This window comes from Propithecus coquereli, unplaced genomic scaffold (assembly GCF_000956105.1).
Source record: "Propithecus coquereli isolate 6110/MARCELLA unplaced genomic scaffold, Pcoq_1.0 Scaffold748, whole genome shotgun sequence".
Classification (NCBI taxonomy): domain Eukaryota; kingdom Metazoa; phylum Chordata; class Mammalia; order Primates; family Indriidae; genus Propithecus; species Propithecus coquereli.
Genome location: NW_012153596.1, coordinates 651,999 through 669,146, shown reverse-complemented (window position 1 = coordinate 669,146; position 17,148 = coordinate 651,999). Strand labels below are relative to the sequence as shown.

The 17,148-nt window shown below is 57.4% G+C and overlaps 2 protein-coding genes across 4 annotated transcripts; both read left to right on the top strand.

Annotated features, from left to right (window-relative positions):
• Positions 1 to 2,754: 2,754 nt before the first annotated feature.
• RENBP (renin binding protein) lies at positions 2,755 to 9,994 on the top strand. 2 transcript variants are annotated; one of them, XM_012662020.1, is made up of 11 exons: positions 2,755 to 2,958; positions 3,159 to 3,268; positions 3,411 to 3,486; positions 3,650 to 3,725; positions 3,888 to 4,060; positions 4,674 to 4,898; positions 5,439 to 5,520; positions 5,791 to 5,966; positions 6,639 to 6,770; positions 9,685 to 9,772; positions 9,859 to 9,994. In XM_012662020.1, exons 1-11 carry the CDS (start codon positions 2,932 to 2,934, stop codon positions 9,990 to 9,992), a joined length of 1,299 nt encoding a protein of 432 aa, XP_012517474.1. In that variant the 5' UTR covers positions 2,755 to 2,931; the 3' UTR covers positions 9,993 to 9,994. The 2 variants fall into 2 exon arrangements, with proteins under 2 accessions (XP_012517474.1, XP_012517475.1); XM_012662021.1 differs by having other exon boundaries at positions 2,897 to 3,016; positions 3,127 to 3,268.
• A 113-nt stretch (positions 9,995 to 10,107) lies between these two features.
• NAA10 (N(alpha)-acetyltransferase 10, NatA catalytic subunit) lies at positions 10,108 to 14,823 on the top strand. 2 transcript variants are annotated; one of them, XM_012662018.1, is made up of 8 exons: positions 10,108 to 10,377; positions 10,824 to 10,922; positions 11,350 to 11,408; positions 12,698 to 12,743; positions 12,841 to 12,956; positions 13,171 to 13,215; positions 13,757 to 13,841; positions 14,523 to 14,823. In XM_012662018.1, exons 1-8 carry the CDS (start codon positions 10,357 to 10,359, stop codon positions 14,757 to 14,759), a joined length of 708 nt encoding a protein of 235 aa, XP_012517472.1. In that variant the 5' UTR covers positions 10,108 to 10,356; the 3' UTR covers positions 14,760 to 14,823. The 2 variants fall into 2 exon arrangements, with proteins under 2 accessions (XP_012517472.1, XP_012517473.1); XM_012662019.1 differs by having other exon boundaries at positions 10,190 to 10,377; positions 11,350 to 11,390.
• The last annotated feature ends 2,325 nt before the right edge of the window (positions 14,824 to 17,148 follow it).

The following is a 17,148-nucleotide window of genomic DNA, read 5'->3' as shown; positions in this document are numbered from 1 at the left end:
GTGTTTGGAGGTTGGGTCACCTTCCCTCACTAGAGGACAGGGATGGGACAAAGATCTGGCAGGTCACCAGGGCCTGGCCTCCTTGGGCAGTTTGGGGGGAGGGGGCTGGGTCACAGCTCCCAAATGCTGTCCACCACAAGCTCAGGACCTCAGCCCCTCAGTGTGTCCACTCTGGCAGGACTGGTCCATGTCAGGCACACAGTGGGCACTCGGGCGCTGCAGAAGAAATGAATCTTACCATGCTCCCTCTTAATGCACAAGCCAGGCCCCAGCAAGCTGACAGTCTAGTGACAGTTGGGTGGCTCAGCTAGAATTAGATGGCTGAATTCTTCCTTGGTGTTGACCAGCCAGGGGTCCAGAAAGCCAGGGCGTGGCAGCCCAAGTGGCACAGGTCTTGGGTGCGGTGGAGGAGAGCAACACTGCTCTGCTGGGGCTTCCTCAGCACCCCTCCGCTTTCTCCCTGAAGCCTCTGCTGCCCACCCTTCCTCTCACCCGTTCTGCTACCAGAAGCTGCTGGGGTACCCAGAGCTTCCATCTGCCCACAGTCGGGTGGGTGTGTGCACAGAGTGTGGGTGCATGCTGGTAGGCCAAACCAAGGCTTAGTCCAACTCGGCCTCCCCAAAGTGAGCTCTTTGCCTGGTGCCCACTCTACTGGGCTTTCCAGTGTGTTGTATCATGTGATCTGCTGTGTCCCCCCCCACATAGCCTGTTGGTCTTGACACCCAGAGCCATGGCTCTGTCTTACCCACTCCACCCAGTCCTGGGGAGCTCAGGAGAGTGGCCTCACAGACAGGGGCCCAGGGCAGGAAAGCGTTCTCAGAGCAGAGCAGTGGGAGCAATGCTGGGGGCAGGGGGTAGAAACATGGACCAGCTAGGGTGAAGAGTCCATGTGGGGCTGGCCCCAGAAGGGGAGGGGCCTTGTAGATTTGCCAGACGTTTGAGAAATGGTTTTGTGGACACAGCCTGGAGAGGGGTACAAGGGTTCTTCCTGTAGCCAGCACCTATGAGGCCACCCACACTCCGCCTTCCCTATGCTCACCTGCCTTGTGGTGGCCTGCATGGCACTCTGGAGGGCAGGGGCCACATCAGTAGTCTCTGGTGCTGATCTCAAAACACTGGGCTGGAGTCTGAGCACACCACTCCTCGGCCTACTGGGGAGAGCCCTGGGCAGGGAGAGGCAGCATGGCACCTGTTCTCACCTGCTGCCAGGGAAAGCTCTTCCAGTTCTCCATGTCTGGATTGGCTAAGACAATGACCACTGGACCCAGGGCTACGGGGACCACCCATAGGAACCTAGAACCCTCCACACACTGAGGCTTGGCCTTGGCTAGGCACAAGGCAGGTAGTATGTGCAAGGGAGGCAGGGGAGAGGCTGGACATGAACTGATAAACCATACACAATGACAGGCGCCTGTGAGCAGAGCAGGTGGACACAAGCCCAGCAGGACACAAAGCCAGGATTCGCAAAGCATGAACTAAAGTTGAGGGTGCACATGAACCTAGAGCAGCTGGAGTGGGCACCCACCTGCTGGACAGGGAGGTAAGTCTTGTTCCCTAGCATCACAAAGGGGAACTGTTCGGGAGGCGCCGCCCCCCACCCGCCCACCAGGCAGCCATAACCTGGAAGGAGGTAGCCACTGTGGTGTCAAACAGCAACACACGGCAGTGGGAGCCCCAGTCCAGTGCCACACCCAGGGATCGGAACCTCTCCGTGCCGGCTGTGTCCCAGAGCTGCACCGAAGAGGCAGAAAGACCAAGTTATGTTCCTGGGCTGCAATCCACCTTTCCACAAGAAGGGATGACACAGAAATCCAAGATTCTCCAAGCCACACTGGGAACCCAGGGACCTCAGGCATTCTGGCATAATTCTACGGAGCAGTAAAGCGCCCAGTTGTCAGGGAAAGTGAGGGACGGCTCAGCCAGCCTGCCTGGTAGCACCTTAGAGCAACGCAAACCAAGCCTGGGTGGCTGGAAAACAGGCCCGAAGGAGGGGGCTCCAGCTCTTACCTGAACAGTTACTGTCTGGCCTTTGAGCTGCATCACTTGGGTAAAGAAGTCAGCACGGGCCGGGCGCGGTGGCTCACGCCTGTAATCCTAGCTCTCTGGGAGGTCGAGGCGGGTGGATTGTTTGAGCTCAGGAGTTCGAGACCAGCCTGAGCAAGAGCGAGACCCCGTCTCTACTAAAATTAGAAAGAAATTAATTGGACAACTAAAAATATATAGAAAAAATTAGCCGGGCATGGTGGCGCATGCCTGTAGTCCCAGCTACTCGGGAGGCTGAGGCAGGAGGATCGCTTGAGCCCAGGAGTTTGAGGTTGCTGTGAGCTAGGATGACGCCACGGCACTCACTCTAGCTCGGGCAACAAAGTGAGACTCTGTCTCAAAAAACAAACAAAAAAAGAAGTCAGCACCGATGGCTGCCCTTTACTGACTGCTGAAGTAGTTGGTGACAAACCGATTCAACACAGGACTTGACCACTCAGTGTGGCCACAGGTCAGAGGGGCCTCTAAATTCAGGTATTTCCAGCTGTTCCCTGTCCTGCTGCACTCCCACCCTCAGCCGCCCTGTCCTGCCCCCGGCCCCCCACCAGGGCCCCTCTCCGGCTCAGTTAAAGGTGACTAGTTGGGGGGCGGGGCAGCCCCGCGCTCGGCCCTCGTCCCAGACTGTCCTGCCTGCCCTGCATTTCTCACCAGGAAGATCATGAGCTGAGGACGTCCGGCAGAGGCCTTCGCGAGACTCGTCGGTCTGAGGGTCGCGGCGGGGCCAAGCGCGGGGGCGGACCCACCAAGCCACGCCCCCGCCGTGGGCTCCGCCCCCAGGCCCTGCGGAATCCTGAAGAGGAGGGGGTGGGTGGGGCGCAGCTCGGTCAGCTGAGTGACAGTCACGGGACCGCGACCGGCTCAGTCTGGCTTCCTGGAGGAGAGGGAGGGATGAGCGGGGGTCTCCAAGTGCGACAGGCTAGTGGTGGGGCTCGTGGGGGGAGTGCTGTTTTGGAGGGTTCCCGGGGATGGTGAGGTCAGAAGCCCTCGCAGAAGTGGGGGGATCCCTGAGGGTTGGGGCCTGGGGCTGGGGACCTCTAGGGGGACGGGTCGAGCAGCTCTGGGACCCGCCTGGCCCCCGCTCAGGAGACTGCGCCTCCAAGCCCGGGTCCCCCTAGGACATGGAGAAGGAGCGGGAGACTCTGCGGACCTGGAAGCAGCGTATGGGGCAGGAACTGGACCGCGTGCTGGCTTTCTGGACGGAGCATTCCCATGACCAGGAGCACGGGTGCGCCGGCCCTTGAGGGCTCTTTGCCCCTTCCTAGCCCCCACCTCGCTCACTGGCAACTCACTGATCCGCTGGCTCCAGCGGGCAAGGGGCTTGTGGCGGTGCAGGGCCCTTCTCCCTGCTAACCCTGCGCATCCCACAGGGGCTTCTTCACGTGTCTTGGCCGCGATGGGCGGGTGTATGACGACCTCAAATATGTCTGGCTGCAGGGGAGGCAGGTAGGGGATCACCTGGTGCAGCTGAGCCTCTCCCAGGGGTGGAAATCCTGCCCCAGTCCACACACACGCAGGCCCATCATCCCAACACTCTTCTTCCCAACAATAGTGACATCTAGGACTCACCCTCCCCAGCCACTCCCCCTGAAGCCATGTTCTCCCACAGGTATGGATGTATTGTCACCTGTACCGCAAATTTGAGCGCTTCCACCACTCTGAGCTTCTGGACGCAGCAAAAGCAGGTACCCCTTCCTGCTCCCCATCTCCCCAGTTTACTCAGTGGAGCATGTGTTAGTTCCTGGGGTGGGGGGAGCAGCAAAGGGCCTGGGGAGGCGCCAAGGTGGTGTGTGTGTGCAAAGGGAGCCCTCACTTTAGTCTTAGCGTGCCAACTTCCGAACCGCCAGGTGGCGAATTTTTGCTGCGTTATGCCCGGGTGGCACCTCCTGGCAAGAAGTGTGCCTTTGTGCTAACTCGGGATGGCCGCCCAGTCAAGGTGCAGAGGACCATCTTCAGTGAGTGCTTCTACACCATGGCCATGAACGAGCTGTGGAGGGTGACAGGGGAAGTGCGTTACCAGGTGCGTGAGAGGAGGTTTGCCTAGGTGACTGCTGGGTCTAAGGATGAGCCCTGAAGATCCCACCCTGGTACTCTGCCATGGTCACCTGACGTAGTTCAACTCAGTGTGCAAGTCCCCTCCCCTGGCCCCCACGGGGGCTTCGAGCAACACCCCCTTTTATTGCGCCGTACTGTCATCATGTGTCTACGGTTTCTGCCCTCCCCCCCAACGTCTCCTTCACCTGTGAACACCCCCCCATACCCCCACAGGGGTCCTGGGCAGAGAGGGCTCTATCCACACCCTGCCTCCAACTGGAAAGGGGCCTCTCCCTCCTCCCTGGGGTTCTCTGTGCTGCCAGACCCTGACCCCACAGCCTGGGAGTGGTCTGCACCCCCAGACTGGGATCCCCTGAGGCAGGGTAGTGCGGGTCTACCTGGCCCCCAGCACCTGACTCCAGGGCCAGGCCCATGCCCACAGTAGGCCCTGTTAAGGTGTCCTTGGAGCTCTTGAGAGGAATTGGCTCTCCCACCCCAAGGCCCTGTCCTCGGGACCCTGCAGGTACCTGGGGGATGACACAGATGGGACAGGATACAGCCTCAGCCTGGGCCTCCCCTCTCCTGCCCCCACCCCCTAGAGCGAAGCGGTGGAGATGATGGATCAGATCGTCCACTGGGTGCGGGAGGACCCGTCGGGGCTGGGCCGGCCCCAGCTGGCAGGGGCGCCGGCCGCAGAGCCCATGGCGGTGCCCATGATGCTGCTCAACCTCGTGGAGCAGCTCGGGGAGGCGGACGCGGAGCTGGCAGGCAGATACGCGGAGCTGGGGGACTGGTGCGCCCTGCGGATCCTGCAGCACGTGCAGGTGGGGGTGCCCCCCACTGCCCCTCCCCATGCTCCCTGGGCACCTCCTCCGCCCACACCCGCCCTCGAGCTTTACAGACCGGGAGACACGGGGAGGCTCGGCCAGGGCGAGCTGCGGCCCAGGACCCTTGGGAAGGTGGGGGGCCCCAGGGAGCCCATGGCAGAGAGAGCCCATGGGGCTGAGCGCGGCACCGACGGTGCCAGAGCCCTGGGCAAGGCCTGAGAGCGGGAGACCTGGCCAGACCCAGGCCCCTCCCAGGCCTCTGTGGGCAGCCAAGCATGCCCTGTCTGTCCCCATTCAATGTTTCACCATCCCCACTGGAGAGGCCTGGGCCTGGTGCAAGGATTAGAACCTCCTAGACCCATGGCAGTGAACTGCTCATCCTCAAATGCCCCTCTGAGCCAAGCTAGCCCAAGCCAGTGGGACCAGAGGCTTGGGTGGGAGGGAGAGAGGAGAGGATTTCTGATGCTGGGTCTTTCTAGTTAGGTGGCTGGGTGGGTGGGCTCAAGGCAGAATTACCTTCTACTCCTTGCCTGGCAGAGGGATGGCCAAGCTGTGCTGGAGAATGTGTCAGAGGATGGCAAGGAACTTTCTGGTTGCTTGGGGAGACACCAGAACCCAGGTGAGGGACAGGGTGGGCTGGGGGCTCCCCAGGAGGAGGGGAGCACTAGGCCTTGGGTTCTGGGCTTCAGATGTGGGGAGTGCCTGGGGTGTCGGTCATGGTGGGTGCATGAGCTGGGGAGCTTTTGGGCTTCCCGGGTGGAGAGGTTCATTGCTGGGGAGGGAGGCACGGAGGTGCCAAGGCTTGAGTTCCCCCACACCCTCACCCCCTCCACTACCCCCAGCACCTGGGGGAGGACCTGGTTCCTGCCTTACCCAAACCCCTGGCCAGGTCATGCACTAGAAGCCGGCTGGTTCCTGCTCCGTCACTCCATCCAGAAAGGTGACCCCAAACTTCGAGCCCACATTATCGACAAGTTCCTGTTGTTGCCCTTCCGCTCTGGATGGGACCCTGAACACGGAGGCCTCTTCTACTTCCAGGATGCTGATGACCTCTGCCCCACCCAGGTGAGACAGTGCCCAGGGCCATGTGTTACTAGTCCTGTTCTAGGGCTTTCTGTCCTGGGAGATGGGTGCTGTCATCATCCTTGTCTTATAGAGGGAACCCAGCAATACATTTGAACCTAGAGGCCAGATCTTGACTTCTGTGCCACTGGATCCCAACCCATGTCACATGGAGGCCATTAGGGAGCTTGTGCAAATGACAAATGACGACATTTGTCCCCTTTGTCTGGAGTCCTGGTGTCTTTGAAAGTTTCTCCAGGTGATTCTAGTGCATTGGCAGCCAGGAGTGGAATTGTTCCCTTATGCTATGTTGCCTCTGATTGTGCCTTGATCCTGCCAGAGATCTGCAGATGGTGGCTGTCCCACCCATGGGCAGGAGTTTTAAGGGGCTTAAAGACAGATTAATAAGACAGACAGGCTATAAGGGAGCCCACCCCACCCTTGTCCTTTTAGAAGGGACTACTTGGGGTACATCCAGGTCAGCAAGCTCATCTTGTTCTGAGGTACCCTTTTAGGCCCCCCAGAGATGTCCCATGATTAAGTTCCAAGTCCTTGGGTTGGATGGAGACTAAGCCAGGTCTGGAAAGATGGGGGCTGAGTGTCTTGCTGAGAGGGCTGTGGGGGCAGGAGAGGGAACCCAGGGTTCTCAGATGCCTGCCTCTGCTCTGCTCTCAGCTGGAGTGGGCCATGAAGCTCTGGTGGCCTCACAGCGAAGCCATGATTGCCTTTCTCATGGGCTACAGTGACAGTGGGGACCCTGTGTTGCTCCATCTGTTCTACCAGGTGGCTGAGTACACCTTCCGCCAGGTGAGTGCTGCCTCCTTGTCCCCTCTAGAGGCTCAGGCACTGGGCAGCATGTAGGGGGAGCCTCTTCCCCCAGGCCCCCATCCTCCCTCACTGGGCACAGTCCCTCAGCTGGTTGGAGTGGTTCTAGAGCTTCAGCGGCCTTTCCTCAGTCAGCAGAGAAGCCCCTGCCCTTCTAGAGCCCTCATTTTGGTGGGGGGAGAGTATAAACAAGCAAACATGGTGGCAGCAAGAGCTCTGGAAGACAGGAAGCAGGGGAGGGACTGGGCACTCTTTCTTGTGGGGCACCGAGTAAGGGCCTGAGTCAATCCACAGAGCAGGGCAGGGGTGTGTGCGGGGCGTGGGGGTACCCGTCTGATCTGCTGGAGCCCAGCAAGCAGGCCTCCCAGCCTTGGGACGAGGAGGGCAGGTGGGAGGGGATAAGGGGAAAGGGGCAGGGGTTGCCTGGGTCCAGGGCAGGTGGTAGGAAACACGGCAGAAACTGGGAGAGTGGAGGACGCTCTCATTGTCACCAGCCAGTGAGGTCTGACCGGGGGTGGGAAATGAGGGGCAGAGGGGTCCAAGTCTGGTTGGGCAACAGTGGGATTTCTGAGTTCAGAGGGAGAGGTCTGGGCTGGGCACAAATGTTTAACTGTCATACGAATATAGCTTGGGAGACTGAGGTGGGAGGATCTCAAATACAAGCCCGGCCTGGGCAAAAGCAAGACCCTATCTCAAAAAAAAGAAAAAAAAAAAAAAGAATAGAGATGACACCAAGAGCTGTGAGGCGAAGTGCACTGTTGCGTACAGAAGGAGAAGAGGAAATAGGAGGCCCAGCAGAGGCGGCAGGAAGTAGTTGTGAGGTAGCAAGGAAACAGAGCCAGGGGCCCCCCAGAGGCCCAAGTGTTAGGAACGGAGTGATAAGCTGTACTGACTGTTGCCAGGGCAGGGCACCCAGTGGTGACAAGGCCTGGGTGGTGAATGAAGGAAGACTTGGGATGTGTTTCTGAAGTCACAACTCTGACTCACTCCATTGGTAAGCGCAGGCACCGGAAGGACTGTATAGCAGGGCAGCTTATTCTAAGGTCTGTGGGCTGCAAAACCTGGTGGAAAATGACACCTTTATTTGCACTAACCTCTAACGGAAATCTAGCATTTGCTTCTATTATGAATGGATGTGTTTATATGATGTGTTCATCACTACTTCCAAACCACAGGAGTCATCAGGCCTGCAGCTGTATCTTAATATTGTAAAGCATTCGTGAAGAGCCACCAGTTTTAACTCTATAAAATGATACTGAAGGAATACATTATAGCAAGGTAGAGATGACATTAAACAATTACAAAAGTTATAATCAACAAGTAAATCATGCACTAACCAAAATAACAGAATAGAGAAAGCAAAAATCCAGACATCCAAGGAAAAACTGGAAAGTCAATTAATGTGGGAAATTTAAAAATTCTTCATTATCTTCCTGTGTCAGATTAGGCAGTCATAAAGTAAGGACTTCAACAATGTAACTCAAAAGATACAATGAAGCCACTACAAAGATGAATACAAACTCTTATAGGCCGTAATTTAGAGACAGATGATGGACTTCAATGTAATTGACTTCTTCTATGGTCCTTCTGAGAAGGGGCTCAATTGACAAGCCTTCCCGGGACAAGTACCTGATGGGATGCGAACAGGACAGAGGGAGGGAGTGCGGAATGGGTCAACTGAGCTGCTGTTCCCTCTATCAGAAGCAGCTGGGCACTGGGCAGGGGCAGAGGGAGGACAAGATGTGTTCAAGACCCATGGCGAGTGAAGACAACAGTCAGGTCTTGGTTCCAGATGTGCACAATCTCATCTACTGGAAGACAGGTCCGTCAAGCAGGGAACAGGAGCTCCAGGGGAGTCACTTGTTAGAAAGTTTCATGACAGCTCATCTTGTCCATCAGGGTTCTTTGTTCCTTTATTTATTTATTTATTTTTTGAGACAGAGTCTCAACTGTGTTGCCCGGGCTAGAGTGCCGTGGCATCATCCTAGTTCACAGCAACCTCAAACTCCTGGGCTCAAGCGATCCTCCTGCCTCAGCCTCCCGAGTAGCTGGGACTACAGGCATGCGCCACCATGCCCGGCTAATTTTTTCTATATATTTTTAGTTGTCCAATTAATTTCTTTCTAATTTTAGTAGAGACGGGGTCTCGCTCTTGCTCAGGCTGGTCTCGAACTCCTGAGCTCAAACAATCCGCCCGCCTGGGCCTCCCAGAGAGCTAGGATTACAGGCGTGAGCCATTGCGCCCGGCCTGTTCCTTTAAATCAACTGGTTTTTTTCTTCTTTTTTAAAATTTTTATTTATTTATTTACATTTTTTTTGACAGTTAATTTCTTTCTATTTTTAGTAGAGATGTGGTCTCGCTCTTGCTCAGGCTGGTCTCGAACTCCTGAGCTCAAATGATCCTCCTGCCTCAGCCTCCCAGAGTGCTAGGATTACAGGTGTGAACCACCATGCCCGGCCCCTTTAAATCAATTGTATTGAAGTACAATTTACATACCCTAAAATGTATCCATTTTACGGGTTCATTTCAGTGAGTTATGGCAACGTATACAGTATGTAATCACCACCACAATCAAGAATATAGAACATTTGTATCATCCTAGAGCAGGGTTCTTTTATTTCATCTGGTACTGTTTCATGTCACAGGCCCCAGCCCCTTCCCCAGTCGGTTATACAGCTGCAGACTGTCTGGTACCTCTCATCCCCTGCTTTCATCTTGTTCAGGACATGGTGTCACGGTTAAGAGAACTGGTTTTGGAGCAGTGTTACCTGCGGTCAGTCCAGGCTCTGACCCCCGGTAGCGGTGAAGTGGGGACAAAGAGCACACCTGCCCCAGGCCGTGGCATCTGAGCGGGTCCTGCAGCCGCTAGCTGTCACTGTCACGTTGTTATTACAGTTTCGCGATCCGGAGTATGGGGAATGGTTTGGCTACCTGAATCGAGAGGGAAAGGTTGCCCTCACCATCAAAGGGGGTCCTTTCAAAGGTGAGAGGGGTACGGGGCGGGACCGCAGGGGCTCGCGGCACTCGGCTGCCCCGTCCTCCCAACCGCCCGCCCGCCTCTCCCCGCAGGCTGCTTCCACGTGCCGCGGTGTCTAGCCATGTGCGAGGAAATGCTGGGCGCCCTGCTGAACCGCCCCGCCCCGGCGCCCGCCCCCGGCGCCCGCTCCCCGCCCGCCGTCCCCGCCCGCCGAGGCGCAGAATAAAGCTAGACCTGTTCCGCCTGTCTGTGTACGCGCGTCTGTGGGCTCGCGGGAGGGGCGGCCGCCACGCCTCACCGGGCGACCGGGCAGGCTCCAGCTCGCAGGGCCAGCGCCCGCCCCGGCAGGCCCGCCCCGAGAGCCGGACCTGCCAGCGCATTGGCCGAACGGCCAGGAGGGCGGGCCCGCGGCCGCGCACTTCCGGCCGGTGTCCGGCCCGGCGCGCACCTCCCCTTCCGCCACCGCCCCCGCCAGCCCGGCCCCAGCCCCAACCGCAGCCTCGGCCCCGGCCGCCCCGGCATCTCTTCAGAGCGCGGGGGCAGCTGACTGCGCGTTCACGACTCTCTGGGACCCGCGACCCGCCGCCGTTATGAACATCCGCAATGCGAGGGTGAGGGTTCGGGTGGGAGGCTGTCCGCGCCGCGTGGGCGCCGGGCCGGGTGGCTGCGTGCGCATGCTCCCGAGGGCCCCGGCCGAGCCCGGCCCGGTGGCCCTGCGTGCCTGCGGCCGCCGTACCCGTGGGGCTGGACCAACTCAAAGAGGAGGCCGGCGGAGCCGGGGCGCAGGGTCGGGGCTGCGAATGCCTCCTGTTTGCGCGATGTCGGGGCCCGGTCTGGTCTCGGGGAGCTCCCGGCGGCCACTCTTATTCCTGGAACAGACAAGTTTTGCACAGCGGCTGTGCGCCAGGCCTGGGAAACTCAGATATTCACAGCGCCTGCCCAGCCCCCGGGGAGGGCCTGAGTAGACAGGGAGCAGGGCTCTCACCCGACTGAGGCCTGCTTAGTCACCGGCCCTGGACTGACCGCATTCCCATTCCACTGCCCTACTCCCCTGCAGCCAGAGGACCTGATGAACATGCAGCACTGCAACCTCCTCTGCCTGCCCGAGAACTACCAGATGAAATACTACTTCTACCATGGCCTCTCCTGGCCCCAGGTGGGCAGCTTTTGAATTTGAGGGTGAGGGAAACCAGGCCAGGAAAATCCAAGTTGGGTTGTACAGGGAGTAGTGGGCGAGGCCACAAGAGTGGAGGAGGCTGTATGGTCGCATGACCACGGTGTTTTCCAGCTGACATGGGGCAGGGGCAAGTGAAAAGGATGTGCCTGGAGGGAGTGTAGAAGAGGGACAGGATTCCCACCTTGTGTCTGTCTTCTTCCAGGTCAAGAACCGGGCACAATGTGGTCTGGGGGAAACTCAGTCACTTAGCCTGGAGGTCATGAGCCATCACAGAACTCACCACTTGACCAGCTTCTGTCTCTCTTGCACATAGCAAGAGGCAGGCGTTGGGACCAGGTGTCCTCCAAGGGCTCCTCCGCTCTGCCATGAAGTTGTTTTCTGACTCCCTTTTCCTCTCCGCCACCAGCTCTCCTACATTGCTGAGGATGAGAATGGGAAGATTGTTGGGTACGTCCTGGCCAAAATGTGAGTCACCAAGGAGGGAAGCCCAGCGCTTGGGGGCTGGGGCAACACCACACATACCTGGTGGATGCTGCTGTGGCCTCATAGTCTTTTTATTAGTACAGTTTAAAGTTTACAGAAGAATTGAGCAGAAAGGACAGAAAGTTCCTGTATAGCCTCTCAGGGTCTCCTGCCCCCAGTTTCCTCTATTAATGTGTTGCCTTTGTGTGCTACATTTGTTACAAGTGATAAACCAGTATAATGTATTATTAGTAACTAAACCTGTAGTTTACATTACCATCATTCTCACTGTGTTGTGTGCTCTATGGGTTTGGACAAATGACATGTGTTCACCCTTATATTATCCACCCATTCATCCCTCCCTCCCCCCAACCTCTGGCAGCCACTGTTCCTTTACTGTCTCCATACTTTTGCCTTTTCCAGAATGTCATATAGTTGGAGTTATAGAGTATGTGTAACCTTTTCAGACATGCTTTTTTAACTTAGTAATATTGAATATTCACTTAAGGTTGTGGCTCGATAACTCATTTCTCTCTCTCTCTGTCTTTTTTTTTTTTTTCTTTTTTGGAGATATGGTCTCACTCTGTTGCCCAGGCTAGAGTGCAGTGGTGTGATCACAGCTCACTGCAGCCCTGAACTCCTGGGCTCAAGCGATGCTCCTGCCTCAGCCTCCCGAGTAGCTGGGACTACAGTTGTGCCCTGCCATGCCTGGCTAATTTTTTATTTTTTGTAGGGGTAGGGTCTTGCTGTGTTGTTCAGGCTGGTCTTGAACTCTCAGCCTCAAGTGATCCTCCCACCTCGTCCTCCCAAAGTGGTGGGATTACAGGCGTGAGCCATAGTGCCCAGCCGACAGCTCATTTCTTTTTATCACAGAACAATATTCTGTCAACACTGCATATGTCTGGTAGATGCTACCTGTGGATTTTTTTTAGGGACAGAGTCTCACTGTGTTGTCTAGGTTGGAATACAGTGGCTCTTCACAGGCCCAATCATGGCACACTACAGCCTTGAATTAATGGGCTCAAGTGATCCTCCTGCCTCAGCCTCCTGAGTAGCTGGGACTACAGGCATGCGCCACTGCGCCTGGCATGCATGGGGTTCTGAGGGAGCAGAAGGTGGCAGGATCAGCTGCTCTGATCTGAGAGGTTCACAGCTCTCCCCCAACCCCAGTCTTGGGGGGCTATAGGGCCAGCCTAGAGGAGTTTGTGCACTTGCTCTACACACGTGCTGGGGGAGGGGTGTGGCTGCGTCTGCACCAGGTTCCTTTCTAGCCTCTCTCCTTTCTCCTCTAGGGAAGAGGACCCAGATGATGTGCCCCACGGACATATCACCTCACTGGTACATAGGGCCCACCCAGGCTCTGGCGGGGGTGGAAGTGAGGGTTAGCTGGGGCAGCCTTCAGAGCCCCACCCTCTGCCCACTCTTCCCCTACCAGGCTGTGAAGCGTTCCCACCGGCGCCTCGGCCTGGCTCAGAAGCTGATGGACCAAGCGTCTCGAGCCATGATAGAGAACTTCAATGCCAAATACGTCTCCTTGCATGTCAGGAAGAGGTGGAAGTCAGACTGAGGGGAGGGAGAATTGGTGGAGGGAAGGGGGAGGAAAAGATACTGTCTTGGCAGGGGTCCTGGGGTGCCTGGGCTTGTGGAGAAGATCCGGGAAGTGGGATTAGTGGGAAGGGGGGACCAGGAAGAGGGACAGGACCTGGACATGCTGTCCCTGCCTGGCCAAGTCTGTGCTGCTCAGCAGTGCCTTATTCCCCCGCAGTAACCGGGCCGCCCTGCACCTCTATTCCAACACCCTCAACTTTCAGTAAGTAGATCCAGATTTTCCTAATGGGCTGGGGCTGGTCCCATGTCTGGCCCATCAAGGCGGCTGAGAAGGGCTGAGCAGCCTTCCAGGCAGAGGGTTGAGGGTGGTGGAGAGGGGGAGGAGGCCATGGACCCCAGGCTGTCGATTGAAAAGGTGGCATGGAAACGGCACCTGCCTGCTAAAATATGCTCAGTGCATGTTGCGATGGGGAGGAGGTTTGGTGTGTCTGCTTGGGGAGACATGATGGCTAGGTGCTGGCAGAGGCTGGTGAAGTGCAGTGTGGTGAGGAGCGCTTTTTAGTGAAAGTCTGGGAGAGAGATGTGGGCCCAGGGCATGAGCAGATGCTGAGGAGCAGGACTACAAGGGACCAAGCACATAGAAGCCTCAAGCAAGAGCAGAAGACAAGAGAAAGCACATCCAGGAGGAAGGGCCATCAGGGCGAAGACATGATGCCTTGCTCCATTAGCACAGGATACTAGGAGGCTGAGGAGAATCTGCCACCAGGTTTGGGTCTTCCTTGCTCTCCACCCTCTGCCCCCAGGATCAGCGAAGTGGAGCCCAAATACTATGCAGATGGGGAAGATGCGTATGCCATGAAGCGGGATCTCACCCAGATGGCTGACGAGGTAAGAGTCAGCTGGGCCAGGGTGGCAGTCCCCGCCACGAAGAAAAGCAAGGCAGGTAGGGGAGGCCCTGGTAGGGGGCAGATGGTGGCTGGAGGTGAGACTGACTTTGGGTGCCAGCCCTCGTGGCCACATTGCTGGGAGTCATGGCCCCTCTTCAGCTCAGTTTCCTAAGCTGTCACGTGGGGAGGTGGGCCTGGGCTGTGCTTCAGAGGAGGCCATCCACCCAAGATTTTGTTGTCTGAAGAAGCAGCCTATAGGTATGATATGAGAGGCAGGGAGGAGGCTTTCTAAGGAAGTGGGACAGCCATGGCCTGCCTGCTCAGGTAAGACAAAACTGGGCTGCAGAGCATGCCAGGGTCCTGCCCAAGGCTCCTTGGGGGGCAGGGCTTTTTAAGGGGCATAGCTCTGTCTTGGGGGTTTCATAGAAGCCCTCATGAGGGAGGTATGATCGTCCTCATTTTAAAGGTGTAGAAATAGGCCCAAGGAGAGCAGAGCCAGGACTCAGGCCCGGTCTCTCCACTCAGTCCTGGGTTTCCTGCCCTGGCCCTGCTGCCTCTCATTACACCCCTCCCCCCAGCAAGTGACAGGGCCAGGCTCCCCTTGCCGCCACCTCCTACCCCATGTCTGGAGACTTAGGCCCTGTCTCTCTGCTCCTGCTTCTCCCTGGGCTCCTGCCGGCAGCTGAGGCGGCACCTGGAGCTGAAGGAAAAGGGCAGGCATGTGGTGCTGGGTGCCATCGAGAACAAGGTGGACAGCAAAGGCAATGCACTTCCGAGCTCTGGAGAGGCCTGTCGTGAGGAGAGGGGCCTGGCTGCTGAGGATAGTGGTGGGGATAGCAAGGACCTCAGCGAGGTCAGCGAGACCACAGAGAGCACAGACGTCAAGGACAGCTCGGAGGCCTCTGACTCGGCCTCCTAGAGCCTACTGCATCCCTTCCTCGCCCCACGAGCTTTCACAATAAATTTCACCCCGTGGCCCTGGGGAATTTGTGCGTGTGTGTGCGTGTGTGTGTGTGTGTGTGTGTGTGTGTGCGCGCGCACATTCCGGGCAGGGGTGCTGCTCTCCAGAGCATCCTGCCGAGCCCAAGTAGAAGGGAAGAGCTTTGTCCGCGCTTTGGAGGTGTGACTCCCAAGTCTGATGGCTTTCAGCAGCGTTGGGCCTGGTGAAGGAGACCTTGGGCTTCTGGGCAGCACGTCGTTAGGCTTTCACATCCTTGTTAACGTCCTAGGGCTGAGCTAGATGATCCCTCGGGGCCCTTCTAGCTCTCCCACGCTGAATGTGTTTTGAGGGCCAAGCCTGGGCTAGTCAGCTTCAGACGTCAAAGGTGGTTTTCCTATTCCTGGTGGCCTTCACTGCCTCTGCCTGGTCCTTGAGTGTCCCACCTTCAGCCCCTTTCTCTCCCTACTCCTACCTGCTTTCAGCTACGACAGCTCCAGTTCATACCTCCTGGGCTCCAGATGTGGAGTCCAGCTGCTCACTGGGCTTACCTACAGGTGTCCTATCTGGGTAATGGCCCAGCCAGCTACCCAATTGCTCAAGCCCTGTCAACTATCCTTGATTCCTCCCTCCCCTATCACCCAAATGGTCAGCAAGTGCTCTGTGTTCAGCCTCCATAATACTTCTTGAGTGTATTCCCTAACCTGAGTCCGCATTTGAAAATAAGACTTTATTTTTAGTAGGTCTAGATTTACAGAATTATTCAGACAGTACAGAGTTCCACCCAGCCCTTCTCTGCTCAGTTTCCCGTATTGTTAACATTTTTTATTAGGTGGTGTATTTGTTACTATTGATGAGCCAATACTGATACATTATCGTCAACTATAGTCCCTAGTTTAGGGTTCCCTCTGCGTTGTACCGTTTCTGTGGGGTTTGACAAATGCATAAAGTCACGTATCCACCATTAGTTTCAAGCAGAATATAAATCCTGTTTTCCGTGGCCTCACTCTAATCCTAACTCTTGCTCCTGTGCCTTTCCTCCCTGTCCTTCCCTCTGGCTGCAATGCCACTACTTGCTGCTTCTAGCCCCTGGGCGGGTTCTGCACTCCCGACCTGACACTATACCTTATGCCCCTGCTACTGTAGATGGCACACTGCTCTCCCTCTAGGTTGAACAATTCGCCATCCGGGCCTGTACCTCCGTTCTCCCTTTGGCTGGCGCCTGGCACGTGACTAAGACAGCCGGCAGCCGGGTTAGCAGTGACTAGAGTGCGGAAGGGCCGGGGCCCGTCCCGAAAGACGCGCCTGCGCACGCCCGCCGCTCTCCGGCTCGCCAGCTCGGGCGAGGCTGTGTTCTGATTGGCTCAAGTCGCAAGCTTCCTTTTTATGGGTCGGAGGCGGAACCTAGGCCCGCCCTCCGCGCCTGGCATCACTCCCGGTTCGCAGTCTTGCGGCGGGCCGTTCCCAGGCTCTGATTGGTCCGGCGGCGCCGGGCCGGGCTGTGAGCAGGTGGGGGCGCAGACATGCGCGCTGGCTCGGCCGCGCCCTAGCACCGTGGGAGGGAGGGAGCTGGGGCTCCCGCGGCGCCCAGTTGCGCTTGCCTTCCTCCCCCGCGCGGACCCGGCCCGCCCTCTGTTCTCCGTGCCCTGCGTCCCTGTCGGCCCCGTGGACTCAAGGCCGCTCCCTCCGCCCCCAAGCGGTTAGCGGTTAGGTCCTCACCTTCTGCGGGATAGCTGGCTTTTGGGTCTCTAAAGGGGAACAATGGAGCTAAGGGTAGAACGAGCAGTAGGGGGCAGTTTCATTCAGGGCATTAAGTGCCAAACACTCAAGGTTTTAAAGCAGGGCTGAATGGGGGCATCATGTGAATATTTCTGGAGTCAGAAGAGGACTAATGAGAGCATTTGAAGGCAGGGGCTGAGGCCAGTTCAGCAGCCATTCCCTGTGTGCTTAAGCCCTGTGCCTGGCTCTGCTGGATGAATGAGGGACCTTTGGGGACCAGTTGGGACTCCGATGGAGGGCTAGCGGGTAGGCGGGGTGTGTTGGTTAGCTAGGGAGGGGGAGAGGTCCCTGGTTCCTCTTGGCCTGAGGCAACGTGGGGCGCAGGACGTGTTTCAGTCTCTCCTGACACAAGAGCAGGTTCAGGTGTGTGTGCGCCTGTGCCTGCTGTGGGAGGGGGTTGGGGCTCTCTGGCCTTGCCCGAGAATTCGAACATTGGTACTTCTGGGGCCAGCTGCTGGAAGTCCATCCAGGTTCTGGGCCTGCCAGGGTCTGGCTAGCACCCAGGCCTTGAAGCCCCAGGCCCTGAGGACACATGGCATCTTAGAGAAGGGCCTTGGAAGGGAGCTTAAGGGGGCGGGGAGCTGAAGGAGTG